The following is a 15,477-nucleotide window of genomic DNA, read 5'->3' on the forward strand; positions in this document are numbered from 1 at the left end:
AATCTAGGATGAATTATAAACACAAATTTTGGTTGTATTGATTGTCAGATTTTCCCCACTCTTTCCTCTAGCTTTACAGTTCAGTAGAATTAATTTTATAAGGGAAAAATATTTTTTGAGGACACTTCATAAATGTCTGAAAGCATTATGTTACCTGATAGGTAACTCTGAAGGATCCTGAATAATTAATTTGAAACCATAGTGTCTCAACTCTCAGATGTGTTAAGACTAGTGAGATATGACTATCACTAACTTGGGTCTTTGTACCTCAGGAAACCCCGAATACTAAAGATAAAATCTAAAACTTGTAAATAAAAAACCCCACTGCATTTATGGTGAGGGAAACATTAGTAAATGAAGAATAACCCGTGGTGCTGGGGGAAACCATTTTTTTAGGAGTAATTTAAGGAATTTAGTAGCAATAGTTTACATTTCGTCAGTCTCCTCCAGATGACATCAAAAGTAATATGATCTCAAACCATAAAGAGCTCTTTGGAATATATTTTTGTGATGGTTCTCACTTAATTCGGTGCAATGGCTAAATTCAATGTTGAAGATGAGATGTATTCCTTGTCCTGACTATGAACTTTCAAATTGGTTGAGTTTTCACGATGTTATTCATATCCAATAGTCTTAAGTTGAACATCAATTTATGACAGAGAATATCTTTGTATTATAAGAAATCTTGTGCTACCCAGTTATTTTAGTTCAGATAGCCAACAAGTAATGTTTTTACATTTTACTGACGAGTGGTAGCAGCTGTGTTTTAAAGTCTTCATGTTTTGGTGTTTCTGAAGATTACTTAAAGTGTATGTAATTTTCAACAAGTTCCCCCTCATTACAACTTATTTGTAGGAAAGGACAATACCCTCATTTTCACATCAACTTTCTCATATTGACAGTTGCAGGGAATTTAGTCACAGGTCAAGAGGTGACAGAGCAGACGTCCCTTTTCTGGGGGACATGGGTATATATCTTAGGAAGAAACCTAAATAGTAAGCTGGTCATCTTTGCTTGATAAAAATATAAACAAAGTGTAATGCCATCTGATGTCATTCTTCATCATGGTAAGAGCCACAGATAGATACAATGGGCACCTCAGCCTGTTTATACCTTGGTGCCAGAACTAGAACTTTCAGGTTGGAGTGTACTGCGTACTGTGAAATTACTCTTAAGAAGTCTGCAAATGATGTAGACAAATTATCTATATATCCTTTCTCATCTACCCTGGAAAGTTTTAATAGGGTTTTCTTGTCATTCCTATAAGCCTGAAAAAGCATTAGGCTGTTGGCTCCAGCTGGCACTGCAGATCATGCCCTAAATTATTGACCATCATTCTCAGTGGCTGCTGTGGGACACAGTACCCTAATATCCAGGTTATTGCTCCAAGCTTGCAGGATTTTATACCTTGCCAGCACCACCACCTCTTCCCCTCACAGATGAAAGTAAATGCGGAGGAACCAGAAGGCCTTGTGGGGCCTCTTGGTTCACTGTTTTTCTTTTCTTTCTACCACACCCTCTGCCGGCTTTCATTCTTTAAGGCCAGAAGTTTCCTCAGTGTGCACTGGTCAATATTTAACTTGGTATCATTACCAAAGATGGGAGTATTTTCCACAGGGGGCAGGGACTCAGAATTTCTAATTGTGGGAGATTTTTTTTACCTGAAAGAGTGGCCTCCTCAATATGTGGGCACGTCACTGGCAGCCCAATCCAGGCAGGCATTATCTCAGCCCCTGCTTCGCCATGTAAACTCTCAGGTAATATCAGGCCAGCAAGAATGAATAAACAAACACACGTGAATTGTTATCTGATTCCTAAGTAACTCTATGTGCTTTCACAAGCAATACTAGCATGGGTGGACAGTATTGTGAGTATGGTGCCTCTTGGCCTAAAAATTGTATGTCGTACAGACTTCTCTTTGGAAAGAGAAGAATAAAAAAATGTCATTCAAATATGTTTCATGCAGCTATATGGGGCTTTGGTTCTTGGGATCAAATACTCAGGGAAATCAGTTCTGAGCTATCTTAGTGGTACAATAAACTTTATGGAAAGCTGTGGCTATTCAGAGCCAACAGAAAAGTCAACTTATGATCGTGACTCCTGACACACACTATGGAAAGGAATACAAGTCATGTGACAAGTTGAAGCAGTCTGTGAAGTACATAGGAGAAAATACCTCTTTGCAAGTGGTAACAGGGTCATTAGCTGCTCATTATTGCCTCAGAGCTATCTCCCAAATGGCTCTGTCTGGAGTTAGACCCTAAATTGGTGCCAGGCTCTCTCAATTTGGGAGCAAAAGGGCTACCTATAACTTTGATCAAATGAGCTCACTGGCACTTGTGAGGAGGGACCTTATAAAGCTGTGCAAAAATTTCAGGAGCAACTTTGTCCCATTCCCAGTCTCAGCAACCTGGAAAGACCATGACATGAATGAAGTAATCCAAAATCTACTTCAGATTGGAATACTGCCACCTGCTCCTAATGCTATTTCTAGCCTCAGAGAATTGGGGACAAGCAGAGCAGAGCCCTGTCTGAAACATCTAAGTAAGTTCTGAATGGAGGCTTGTCTTCAAAGCATTCCCATTTTATTATCCTCAGACAATCCTAATGTTTTGCGAATGGATGACATCTGTTTTCTTTTCCCAACTTCAAATATTACCATACTATTTTACATGCACTCCCAAGGTCTCTCTCCAGGATCTTAGTAGCAATTATACTGCCTTTAGAAAAGAAGAAAATTCACGTGTCTCTTCCTGGACAATTTTTCTGACCTGGGTTCTGGATGACAGAGAAAACTGAAGCAAACACATGGAGTGAAAGGAAAAGGAGGACTTGTGGCACCTTAGAGACTAACAAATTTATTTGAGCATAAGCTTTCGTGAGCTACAGACCACTTCATAGGATGGATTCAGTGGAAAATAGAGTGGGGAGATTTACAAATCCGCACAAACACATCCCTGGAACCCCAACCAGGAGTATTGTATCTGCTACCCAAGATGCATAAACCTGGAAATCCTGGACACCCCATCATCTCAGGAATTGGCACCCTGACAGCAGGATTGTCTGGCTATGTAGACTCCCTCCTCAGGCCCTATGCTACCAGCATTCCCAGCTATCTTCGAGACGCACTGACTTCCTGAGGAAACTACAATCCATTGGTGATCTTCCTGAAAACACCATCCTAGCCTCTATGGATGTAGAAGCCCTCTACACCAATATTCCACACAAAGATGGACTACAAGCTGTCCAGGAACAGTATCCCCGATAATGTCATGGCTAACCTGGTGACTGAACTTGGTGACTTTGTCCTCACCCATAACTATTTCACATTTGGGGACAATGTATACCTTCAAATCAGCGGCACTGCTATGGGTACCCGCATGGCCCCACAGTATGCCAACATTTTTATGGCTGACTTAGAACAACGCTTCCTCAGCTCTCGTCCCCTAATGCCCCTACTCTACTTGCGTTACATTGATGACATCTTCATCATCTGGACCCATGGAAAAGAAGCCCTTGAGGAATTCCACCATGATTTCAACAATTTCCATTCCACCATCAACCTCAGCCTGGACCATTCCACACAAGAGATCCACTTCCTGGACACTACGGTGCTAATAAGCGATGGTCACATAAACGCCACCCTATACCGGAAACCTACTGATTGCTGTGACCACACCACACGATCCATTGTCTACAGCCAAGCTCTATGATACAACTGCGTTTGCTCCAACCCCTCAGACAGAGACAAACACCTACAAGGTCTCTATCAAGCGTTCTTACAACTACAGTGCCCACCTGCTGAAGTGAGGAAACAGATTGACAGAGCCAGAAGAGTACCCAGAAGTTACCTACTATAGGACAGACCCAACAAAGAAAACAACAGAACGCCACTAGCCATCACCTTCAGCCCCCAACTAAAACCTCTCCAACGCATCATCAAGGATCTACAACCTATCCTGAAGGACGACCCATCACCCTCACAGATCTTGGGAGACAGGCCCGTCCTTGCTTACAGACAGCCCCCCAATCTGAAGCAAATACTCACCAGCAACCACACAACAGAACCACTAACCCAGGAACCTATCCTTGCGACAAAGCCTGTTGCCAACTGCGTCCACATATCTATTCAGGGAACACCATCATAGGGCCTAATCACATCAGCCACACTATCAGAGGCTCGTTCACCTGCGCATCTACCAATGTGATATATGCCATCATGTGCCAGCAATGTCCCTCTGCCATGTACATTGGCCAAACTGGACAGTCTCTACATAAAAGAATAAATGGGAACAAATCAGATGTCAAGAATTATAACATTCAAAAACCAGTCGGAGTACACTTGAATCTCTTTGGTCACTCGATTACAGACCTAGAAGTGGCATTTCTTCAACAAAAAAGCTTCAAAAACAGACTCCAACGAGAGCCTGCTGAATTGGAATTAATTTGCAAACTGGATACAATTAACTTAGGCTTGAATAAAGCTCTCCTTACCTGATCACTCTCGTTACAGTGTGTATGGTAACACCCATTGTTTCATGTTCTCTGTGTATATAAATCTCCCCACTGTATTTTCCACTGAATGCATCCGATGAAGTGAGCTGTAGCTCATGAAAGCTTATGCTCAAATAAATTTCTTGGTCTCTAAGGTGCCACAAGCCCTTCTTTTTTCTTTTTGCGAATATAGACTAACACAGCTGCTACTCTGAAATATGGAGTGATGTGGTTCCTGGAGTATCTTGGATTCAGGGCAAACACAAATACATGGTGCCAGGGAAGGTCCTTAGACCTTTCTGGCTAAAGAGGTTAATCAAGCCCGAGAGTTGTAATCTAGTGTTGGCTCCTTGGATGCCTCTGTCATACAGAGGAGGTGAGCTAATGCAAGACCGGTAATCCATCAGAGACCAAACTTGTTGACAATAAATACTTGAATTAAGTGATTATTGCTTTCAGGGACCCCAAAGGAGAAGGCAACAAATACAGCTTATTCTACGGCCTGCTGCAGTCCATATTTATTACAATGATATACCAGTGACATGCAACCTTGAGTTTCTACTGGAAGGCTTTGTTGTGGGTGTATAAATGTTGAAGCAAAAAGGTAAAGGCTCTGTAGCCTAATGTTCTTAAAATGTTAACGAAAAGGAAGTTTTATAAAAATCTCAACGTTAAATGCTTCCTTAGGGCATTGCTTTTATTCCAGCCCTACGAGGTCATAGAGCATGGCCTTGGAACCTCATTCTGCTCCTTAGAGCACTACCCAGAGTGAACCTCTCTGCAGAAGGTAATGTTACACTTCCTATCCATTAAAGTAGGACTCCTAATGGCTACTATCTCCAATCAGACACGTTTTTGCTTTTGTTTTTTTAATTTGAAGTTGGAAGCTTCCTCTAACAGGACCCAATATTTATACTTTTAATTCAGTCCTCAAAATTGTCACAGCATTCATTTCCTAAGTACATTCGAGACTATTCCTCCTTTGGTTAAGTATCATAGTCCAGTACTTAGGAGCTGAAAATCTGAGGACAGTGTTTTCATATCTCTAATATAGAAACCTGCTAGATGGCCAACAAAGCAGAAGTTCACCAACTTCTGCATATTGGTCATTCAGTCTTAGTCAATGCCATTTTTGTTTTTTTGGCAGAAGTCTTATCCATGCCTTAGTGCCCATGGTTTGGTGGAGGAGGTATTTGTACAGAGTATTTACCTTGTTTTGTATCAGAGGGGTAGCCATGTTAGTCTGGATCTGTAAAAGCAGCAAAGAGTCCTGTGGCACCTTACAGACTACCAGATGTATTGGAGCATAAGCTTTCGTGGGTGAATACCCACTTCGTCAGATGCATGTCCTTGTTTTGGTTTTCCACATTTAAAGGATGATCGTGCTTCCCATCCTGGAGGCACACAGCTATGAAAACTCCATTTTAATAGATTTGTGGACATGAGCATGAAGAGAAACGGAAAACTGTGTTTATGCTTTCCTGAAAACTTCCTTTCTTTGGGTAATTAAGTGCTCAGTTCTGTCCTACCCTGGAGACAAATAGATCATCCAGGATAGAGATGGAAATTGACACTTGTGGTTTTTGTTTTGTTTTTTTTGTTTGTTTTTGTTATGTGGGATTTACAATGCTCTCAATAAGAGAAATTGTTGTGCTTTTCCTTCAAAGTATATTTAACATAATCTGTAATTTAGGAAAGTAGATTTCAATTTTTTCTGACTGTGAAAGTTTTCAACTGGGGAGAATTTCAGGAGGCTGAGTAGTTCTCTGCTACCAGTGACTGATGGGACTGGTTTTGCCCCCAAGCTTCAAGCAGGCTGAAAGGAAACATGCCGGGAGAGAGAGGGGATTCCAGCTCACTCGGCCCCTGTCCCCAGCAGCCGGGTCTGGGAGGGGGTTAGCCTGCTGCTGCCGCCTCAGCCAGGCTCTCTCAGGCAGTTGCTGGACTGCACAGAGCAGCGAACCAGAGTGGTCTGCATGAAAAGTGACTGGTCTTGCCCCTTCTGCTCCTGGCTCAGCTGCCAGGGACAGGGGCTGAGTGTGCTGCGGGGGGAGCCCTTTCCACCCCTCCTCCCCCAGGAGACCAAGCAGAAATCTGGGGGAGGAGGCAGTTGATCCTGTATATTCCTCCCCCTGGCCATGTGTTGCCTATGAAAGGGCTCTCTATGGCTGCAACATGCTTCACTGAACAACATTTTGTATCTAGCAACTATATAGATTTCCCAAGGAGGTCTGGCTAATCTAGATTCTGACCATCTCCAAGGCAATGTGTAGCCCCTTCTTTAGAATGTTTTAGCACATAACACTGAGAGGTAGGAGGAAAAAAAAAAAAGGGAGTGTCAGGACAAGGAGTGTATAACCCATGAAGAGTCTCCTATACCAGGGAACAGAGTAGCAGCCGTGTTAGTCGTGCATCCGATGAAGTGAGCTGTAGCTCATGAAAGCTTATGCTCTAATAAATTTGTTAGTCTCTTAGGTGCCACAAGTACTCCTTTTCTTTTTGCTATACTAGGGAAGGAAATCATGGAAGCTTTTTTACTATTTTCCAACTGGCAACACTTAGTTTATAGATGCTTCAATACTTCAGTTTAAGAAACCTGCCACTTCAAAAGTGGCTGCTTAATGCTGTGTGCAATTTTAGATTGTGTGACCTACACTGTATTGTTTCTATTGTACTGAAGTAAGAGGGGTGTCTTAGACTGCTACAGAAAACAAGATATTTATCATGAGGGTGTCTCACTGAGCAAAGTTTTAAATAGACAAACTTGCTTAAAATGTTAAGATCATTACTTATGATAGACAAAGATCTTGTTGCTTGTCTTTTGTCATTTTAGATAAAGTAGACGAATCTCACTGCCTTAATCCCCATCTTCTCTTGGAAATTATCTTTGTAGCAGCATAGCAGCTGCTACAGCATAGCAGCTATAACATTAATTGATACAACAAGGTTCATTCATAGATAGCTACAATTCTCTAATGTAAATAACCTGTGCATGCTGTATAGACCCAGATAAAATGTCTGAACAAAAGTGTGTAATTTTGTTAAAAAATGCAATAGATGTTTGTACACTGTGGATACTCTGATAGATCTATTCTTGCATGTTTCTCTTTCCTTTTTAAAAAAATTAAAAATTATAATTTCTGGAGTATTAAAGAGACAAATTTGCTTTTTGTTCCAGTGAGTGATGAACACTGCCTAAGTGGTTTTCTTTTGTAACTGAAATACAGAATTAAAGGAAGTGCTTGTAAAATCAGAAGTCAGTGTTTCACAGAATATACTGTTTTACTATTTATATAGCTAATATAGTGTATTTTAAAATGGGAATGTATTTAAATGGGCTAGGAGTACTGAAGCATGATTGAGGGTACTATGGTAGGAATCGGGAGCCTTGGATCTTATTCCTGCAGCTGCTATTGACTTGCTGTATAACTCTGAATAAGTCCCATTTTTTGAGTCTGTTTCCTTTTGAAATAAAATACATATAACTGTGTTACTGTTTTCTGTAATGCCCATCACTGAAGTATCTAAATATGTGGGGATAGTGCTTACCTTTAAAGCACTTAGCATTTTTCATCTATAGATCCCTAAGTATTAGTAGCGGTAGTAAAGTAAAGACTACGATTACTTTAATGCAGCTATCTTTACCATTAGCATCCCTCCATTTGTCTAAATCCGAGAATGGTAAATGCTCTTGATCAGGGATATATCTTTGTTTGTACAATACCTATTATGATGAGGCCCAAATCCTTGATCAGTGTCCTTAGGAGCAACTGAAGAAGAAGTAAATTGTTGCAGTGGTTGGGTGAACAAACTAAAACCTGCCATGGTAAAATATGGAAATGGCAAATTTTCACTTTTTCTTAACACAAATAATATACTTATTTAAAACATAGCTCACAATATCTTAGAGCTGCTTTCCCATCTGCAGTTTAAATTCTGAAAATATCAATGTTTTTATCTGACAGACTTTTCTGGCTGTTATCAACCAAGTGTTTCCTGCAGAAGAGGACAGTAAAAAGGATGTGGAGGATAATTGTAAGTACTGTATTTTAAAGTGTGTGTGTATATATAATAGCAAGGATCCATTTGTTTTGTAACCAGATTTCTACTTTTCTCTGTTTGTTTGCTTGAAGTTGCACGTAATATTTATAGCAATAAAGATCCATTTAATGCAGGGATCTCAAACTCGAATCACCAGGAGGGCCACATGAGGACTAGTACATTGCCCCGAGGGCCGCATCACTGACACTCTGTGCCCCTGATCCCGCCCCCACTCTACCTCTTCCCACTGCTTCCCACCCCCATTCCAACCCCCTTCCCCAAAGTCCCCACCCCAACTCCGCTCCCTCCCTTCCCCTATTCCAACCCCTTCCCCAAATCCTCGCCCCTGCCCTCCCTCTTCTCCACCTCCTCCCCTGAGCACATGGCTCCCCGCTCCTTCCTGGAAAGCGCTAAGTGCCTGGAGGTAGTCAGAGGAGCGGGGCTGTGGCACGCTCGGGGGAGGGGGAGCAGGGAGGGAGGGGTGCTTGGCGGCCGCAGGAAATAACCCCGCAGGCCATGTGTTTGAGACCCCTGCATTAATGTGTCCTATGTCTAAACCAATTTTAAGAGGTAATTGTATCTTATATGTGTTGCTGTTCTCACTTCTCAAAAGAACATGCAAAAGGAGAATGTTTCATTCCCGTGTGTGAGCTGCAGTACTGTTATAAAACTGTAACAAAACTCGTGTCAATTTGATTTACAGATGTTAAATCGCATATGCGTCATAGTACAGTAGTGACACAATTCTTTAATGGACAGTAGAGTGAACTACATGCAGCAATACAGGGCTTGATTCAATCTTTTGATATGTGTTGAAAAACTAACTACCTGTTTTGTCAGACAGTACTCAAGTTTGGGGGTACTAATGGAAGAGGGATGCTGTATACCCAAAATGTTAAGGCTATTGTACGCTTCTGTACTTTTCCTCCTCCTTTAAACTGGCAGCCGTGGCTAGAATTTTGTTGTTGGCTTATGCAATCTAATCTGTCTGCAGTGTGGCTTATTTCCTTTTGGGGGCGGGGGGGGAGAAAACCTGAAGAAGTTGTCGTTTTAAATTTTGTTTCCCAGGGACTGTTGGCCTGAACGTTTGAGATTGCCTTTTACATGGTCACCAAAACTAGCTTCTGCTGTTCTTAATATAAAATACATAGAGGGTGAGATTTTCAAAAACACTACATGACTTAGGACCACAAGTCCCGTTGAAAGCAATAGCATCTACTTCCTGTGACTGAAGCTAGATATGTAGCCACTCTGCAACAATGAGGAAAACAAGACTTAAAACTTTTGATATCATGTACAGTATAGGGTCATTATAGGCAGAACTTGTAGCTAACATTTTCTGTTAGAAGGTTGTCTTTTCAGTTGCTTATAATTTTGCCAAACTCTTAACTATTTGGGCTGAAATTTTCCGTGCTAGGTGTCTGTGTCAGGCTTATTTTTATTTATTGATTGATTTTAAAGTGTCAAATAATTGAGCAGTTTCTGAGAACAAGGCTAGGGAAAAATACTTTGCTTGTGTTTTTAAAAAAAATTGTTCACTGCCATTGCATTGAGATGCTCCACCACCTCAGTTTTTTGGAATAGGAACTTGATGTTTTGTAAGGAGGTTACCCCGTGGTATCAGGGATGTGCATTTTACCATCTCTGTGAAAATCCGCCCCAATTTGGTTGGGTTATAAGCATCTAAATATAAATTATCATATTTATTTAGTTATTTATTTTATTTGGCATATGCAATCTGGTCAAGCCAAGCCACAGCTTCTTATCAACAATGTTAAAGGCATGAAGACCTCTAGGAAGTTGAGTCATTTTGCAGTCCTCAACAATATGTGTCATGGTTTGTGGCTGCCCACATTGACATAGTGACCTCTTGTATACTCAATAGAGACTTGTTGGAATTTGGCAACTAAATTCTCCAAAGATTCCATCTGCAGTGAGCATGCTCCATCCCTACACATCTCCTAACCGTTGCCTGGACTGCACATTGAGCTATTTCCACAGCAAGTGAGCATGCTTCATCCCTGGGCTGCAAAGGATGAGCAGTACTTTCCCTAAAATTTCTTATCGTGAATGTTGGGAGCTGATTGTCTCTCGTGTGCCTTCAGTGCCTCCCTGCTTGTGCCCAGGCAGTGTGGAGGAGAAAGAGGAAGCATCCTTGTTGAGATAGCAGTGGGAGGCAGACTTGTTGAAAGACTCTGTTAAGGATAGAAACAGTAAAAAATGAGGGTAATATAGGGTGCTACAATAGACCAACTAACCAGGAAGGAGAGATGGATGACACCTTTTTAAAATAACAAAATCTTCCAAAACAGAGGACTTGATGGTGATGGGGGACTTCAACTACCCAGACATCTGTTGGGGAAAATAATACAGCATGACACAGATTATCCAACAAGTTCTTGGAATGGATTGATGACAACTTTTTATTACAGAAGACTGAGACAGTGACTATCAAAAAGGCTATTCTGGATTTGATACGGACAAACAGGGAGGAACTTGAGTGAAAGTGAACATGAAATGATAGAGTTCATGATTCTCAGGAATGATAGGAAGAAAACAGCAGAATAGAGACAATGGACTTCAAGAAGGCAGACTTTAGCAAAGTCAGATAATTGGTAGGTAAGATCCAATGGGAAGCAAGTCTAAGGGAAAAAAGAGCTCAGGAGAGTTTGCTGTTTTTTTAATGTCTCTTTTAAGGCACAAACTATCCCAATGCATAGGAAAGATAGGAAATATGGTAAAAGGCCAACCTTGCTTAACCAAGAAATTTTCAATGACCTGAAACTCGAAAAAGAGTCATACAAGAAGCGGAAACTAGGTCAAATTACAAAGGATGAACATAAAAAAACCCAATAACAAGCATGAAATTAGACAGAGCAAGGCACAAAATGAGATTAAACTAGGTAGAAATATAAAAGGTAACAAGAAAACATTTTACAAATACATGGGAAGCAAGAGGACGGCCAGGGACTGGGTAGGCCCATTACTTAATGAGGAGGGAAAAACAATAATAGAAAACACAGCAATGGTCAAACTGTTAAATGCGTTTTGTGTTTCAGTTTTCAGCAAAAAAGTTAGCAATGACTGGGTGACTAACATAGAGAACATCAGTGTAGATGGGGTAGGATCTGATTCTAAAATAGGATAAGTTAAGAATTACTTAGACAAGTTAGATGTCTTCAGGTTGGCAGGGCCTGATGAAAGAAACTGTCTGAAGAGATCTCTGAGTCATTAGTTATTATCTTTGAGAACTTGTGGAGGATGTGAATGATACCCAAGGACTGGAAAAGGGCAAATACAGTACCTATCTATAAAAAGTGGAATAAGGACAACCCAGGGACTTATGCACCATTCAGTGTAATTTAGGTACCCAGAAAGATAAGGTGATAAAATAACAGTCAACCTGGATTTATCAAGAACAAGTCATGTCAAACCAGCCTAATAGCTTTCTTTGACAGCATAAGAAACCTTGTGGATAGGGGGGGAAGCAGCAGCTGTCATAGATTTTGACTTTAGTAAGGCTTTTGTTACTGTATCACATGACCTTCTCATAAACAAAATTAATAACCCCTTGAACTGGAGCAACAACCCTTTGATGGGAAAAGAGATTTTAATTTATTTTAGGGACAGAACAAAATCCTTTATCCTTAGCCAGAAATTTCATAAAGATCCCAAGTTTGCTCTCTTCTTCCCTTCAAAGAACTTTTTCTGACTTAGCAGTATTTTGTAAAGATGCAGAAATAGGAGAAAATTGTTCCCTACTATAGTTTCTTTCATTTTGAGGGGTCTCTTCTTTAATAGTCAGGGGATTATAAATCTCCACATATTCAAGAAATTAACTTGTCCCACAAGGTTAGAATCTGAATTATACTCCTGGGAGAAATCAGAAGAGGAAGACACTTCACCATGAGTGTAGAAAAAAGTTTTGTTTGGCCGATTTTTCTCTCCCCATCCAAGTATAATGCCCCTGGAGGGGAAAAGGATAAAAAGTTTGATAGGATGGAACATATGGATGAGAAATCAATATCTAATTTAAGTACCTGATTGTCCAGTTCAGTAAGAACCCCTCAGCTGGTGATCTCAGGAGGAGAGAAATTAGTTGAGCAACAGGATGAGGGATTTGCAGGCCAGAGTGAGCTTCTGCTCAGGATAAAGCCTAAGTATTTCATTCATTGACCTTATCTTAGAAGACTTAGACGTGTAGGAAAGGAGTTTTCCTTCTGCTAGTATCTATTCGTATCCTCCCATAGCGAAAGATGACCTCCCTAAGCAGTCCACGTGTTCAAGGTCTATTTGGAGATATAGGATTGAGTCTGGCCATGTGAAGTCAAGTTACTCTTAGATCGGTTCCAGAAAGGGAAGCGCTGCTTCTTGCTGGAGCTGTACACATGAAAGGGTGGCCATGGGAATCTACTTCTGCTGCAAGCTGGTCTGGCACATTTGGGAAGGAGGCAGATTCATTTTTCACTGCTGAAGGGAGTGAATGGCATTGGCAGACAGGGCTCCACCGCTGTTGCCAAGTTCACATTGTCCACTGCTAAGGTCTGTTGGACTGTGGTTGCTGATTGTGGCAGAAGAAGGATGAAGAGAGAGTTACCAGTTGCCAGCCTGGCCTCAGGGTTTCTATGATGTCTCTGTGGTTTGAAGTAGCTTGGAAGGCTGACCTTCAGCAATAAGAACTGGATGGCTTTGTTGCAGAGGGATGTTGAGTAACGGTGTATAAAGTTAAGGCTCGAGAGGGTCCTGATCAGTAGTGGGTCTTGTACCATTTTATACTAAGCTTTTTGTTTCTGATGTTTGGAAAAAGAACGAGTCATTTGAGTCTCAGAAAGTTGAGGAAGAAAAAACAGGGTTTTCTGTGCAGGAATCCTGGGAAAAGAGCCCTTCCTGGCCTAAATTCAGAAACAGTGGTCACTTCCTTCCATTTTGTGGGTCAGTGTCTTCTTGCAGGGTGTGGTGAGCACTTGCACATGAGCAATGCTTCAGTAGAGTTGTTAGAGAGCTCATGAGACAGAAAGTACAATTGACTATCAAGAAAACAGTGAAACTTGACTCTAAACAAAGTACTGTCAAATGCACAAAGGAAACCAACTGAAATAATAGAGATGATTTTGTGTTGCTGATTGTTTTTAAAGTTTAGCAGTCTTAGGTGTTGTTTGAAACAGAAGAGTAAGGATGTGTGTGTTTTTTGTTTGAAATTCTAACCGGAAACTAAAAAGACTATGAATAGAGGAAGTAAAGGAAGTTCCTAGGTTGAGGAAGTGCTACATAGGAGATGTTCACAGAGTAGCTTTAGGGATAATGCTGTTGTTGACATAGATGGAGCTGGTAGTGATGCCCTAGAATTAAGACTGCCTAATACTTTCCATTGTTAGCCCTGTTTTCAGTTCTTTATAGCTTTGCCAAACGTTAACCATTCAATATGAACCTTTCTATGCTGGCTTTCTTTCTCAAGATGGGTTTTTTAAAGTTTTTCAGGAAAATTGGTTTGCCTATTTTCAGCAATGAGGTTAAGGAAAAATAGGTAGTTTTGTTTGTTAAATTTTTTTCTAATAGTTTCTTTGCACACCTACAGAGTTTGGAGCAGGGATTTTATATATGGCAATTTAAGACGATTGTCTGGGGATCAGAGGGATGCTTTTTGTTCTCATCATGAAAATACACCCTTGACCAAGTTGTGAACATTTGAAAATCACCCCTTGGATATGCTAAGAATTATCAATTGCAACTACCTAGCTGTTACAGAGTAGCAGCCGTGTTAGTCTGTATTCGCAAAAAGAAAAGGAGTACTTGTGGCACCTTAGAGGCTAACAAATTTATTAGAGCATAAGCTTTCGTGAGCTACAGCTCACTTCAAAGCTTATGCTCTAATAAATTTGTTAGCCTCTAAGGTGCCACAAGTACTCCTTTTCTTTTTACCTAGCTGTTAGCATTTTTCTGTATGCACAAAGGCAGAGAAAGATTTAAAGGAGGATAAGTTGGTGTCTTTATGGATTTTTACAAGAAGTTTGTTGCCATAAGTGGCAGTATGGAGGAAAGCATGAATGTGCTTGTGGGAAAAGCTATTGAGGGAGTTTGGGGCTGCTATCACTGATGGAGTGAAGTCAGAGATTGACACTTCCATGCTTTAATGTTCTTTGTTAAATGTTAGAAGAAAATAATAATATTTGATATGTCTTTTTTTACTGTTGTCACAGTAAATGTAGGTAGACATTTTCCAGACAAAACTATATTTTTTTTTTAAGTTGATAGTGTCCCTTTAAAAGGTTTTGAAGAAATCAGCAGGATTAAACTACTTATGGGCCAGAAAAGAGGAGGGGAAGCAGAATTCTTCTTAATGCTGAATTTCATTTCAGTGATCATATACTAAGATGGTTATTTGTCAAATTAACTGTATGGGTTTTTAAATTGCAGGTTCACTAATGTACTTAAATGAAGCTACACTCCTTCACAATATCGAAGTGCGGTACGGTAAAGACAGAATTTATGTAAGTATTACATAGTGTATTAGCTTGTACAATATGCCAAATAAATGTAATTATACAGTTTATTATGTAATATTTGTTTTATAGCAGAAAAGGGGGTATAAATGCCCAAGCATAATTGTAGCATTTATGAATGTTAGGATTTTTTATTAGGAAAGTCTGGTGTGCCACCTGATTCAGATGGGTAAAAGTAGTCAGTTAATCAGGTAATTTGGACTTTCTGTATGTTGTTTAGTTCATTATTTTATTACATGGTAGCAAATTGCTTTCCTTTAGGTATGTTACTTTGCCAGTAGGTCTGCTGTTACCAAAGATGGCTCTTTTTTCTTCATTATTTTTGAACGAAGCAAACAGGTGCCTCCTTTGACACTTTCTAGCTCAGATGACCATCTTAATCTTTTATATTGCTATCAAATTGCCTAATTATACTTAATGAATTCTGACTAAATTACATTTA

The 15,477-nt window shown here is 40.3% G+C and overlaps 1 protein-coding gene across 8 annotated transcripts in view; it reads left to right on the plus strand.

The window, feature by feature from the left end:
• Positions 1-15,477, plus strand: part of MYO6 (myosin VI) — a 145,696-nt gene that overhangs the window by 17,609 nt on the left and 112,610 nt on the right. For all 8 annotated transcript variants that reach the window (XM_043510540.1, XM_043510542.1, XM_043510543.1 and 5 more), the window contains exons 3-4: positions 8,460-8,529; positions 14,950-15,023. In XM_043510540.1, coding sequence (XP_043366475.1) covers positions 8,460-8,529; positions 14,950-15,023 — 144 coding nt within the window. The remainder of the gene's footprint in view (positions 1-8,459; positions 8,530-14,949; positions 15,024-15,477) is intronic.

This window comes from Dermochelys coriacea, chromosome 3 (assembly GCF_009764565.3).
Source record: "Dermochelys coriacea isolate rDerCor1 chromosome 3, rDerCor1.pri.v4, whole genome shotgun sequence".
NCBI lineage: Eukaryota > Metazoa > Chordata > Testudines > Dermochelyidae > Dermochelys > Dermochelys coriacea.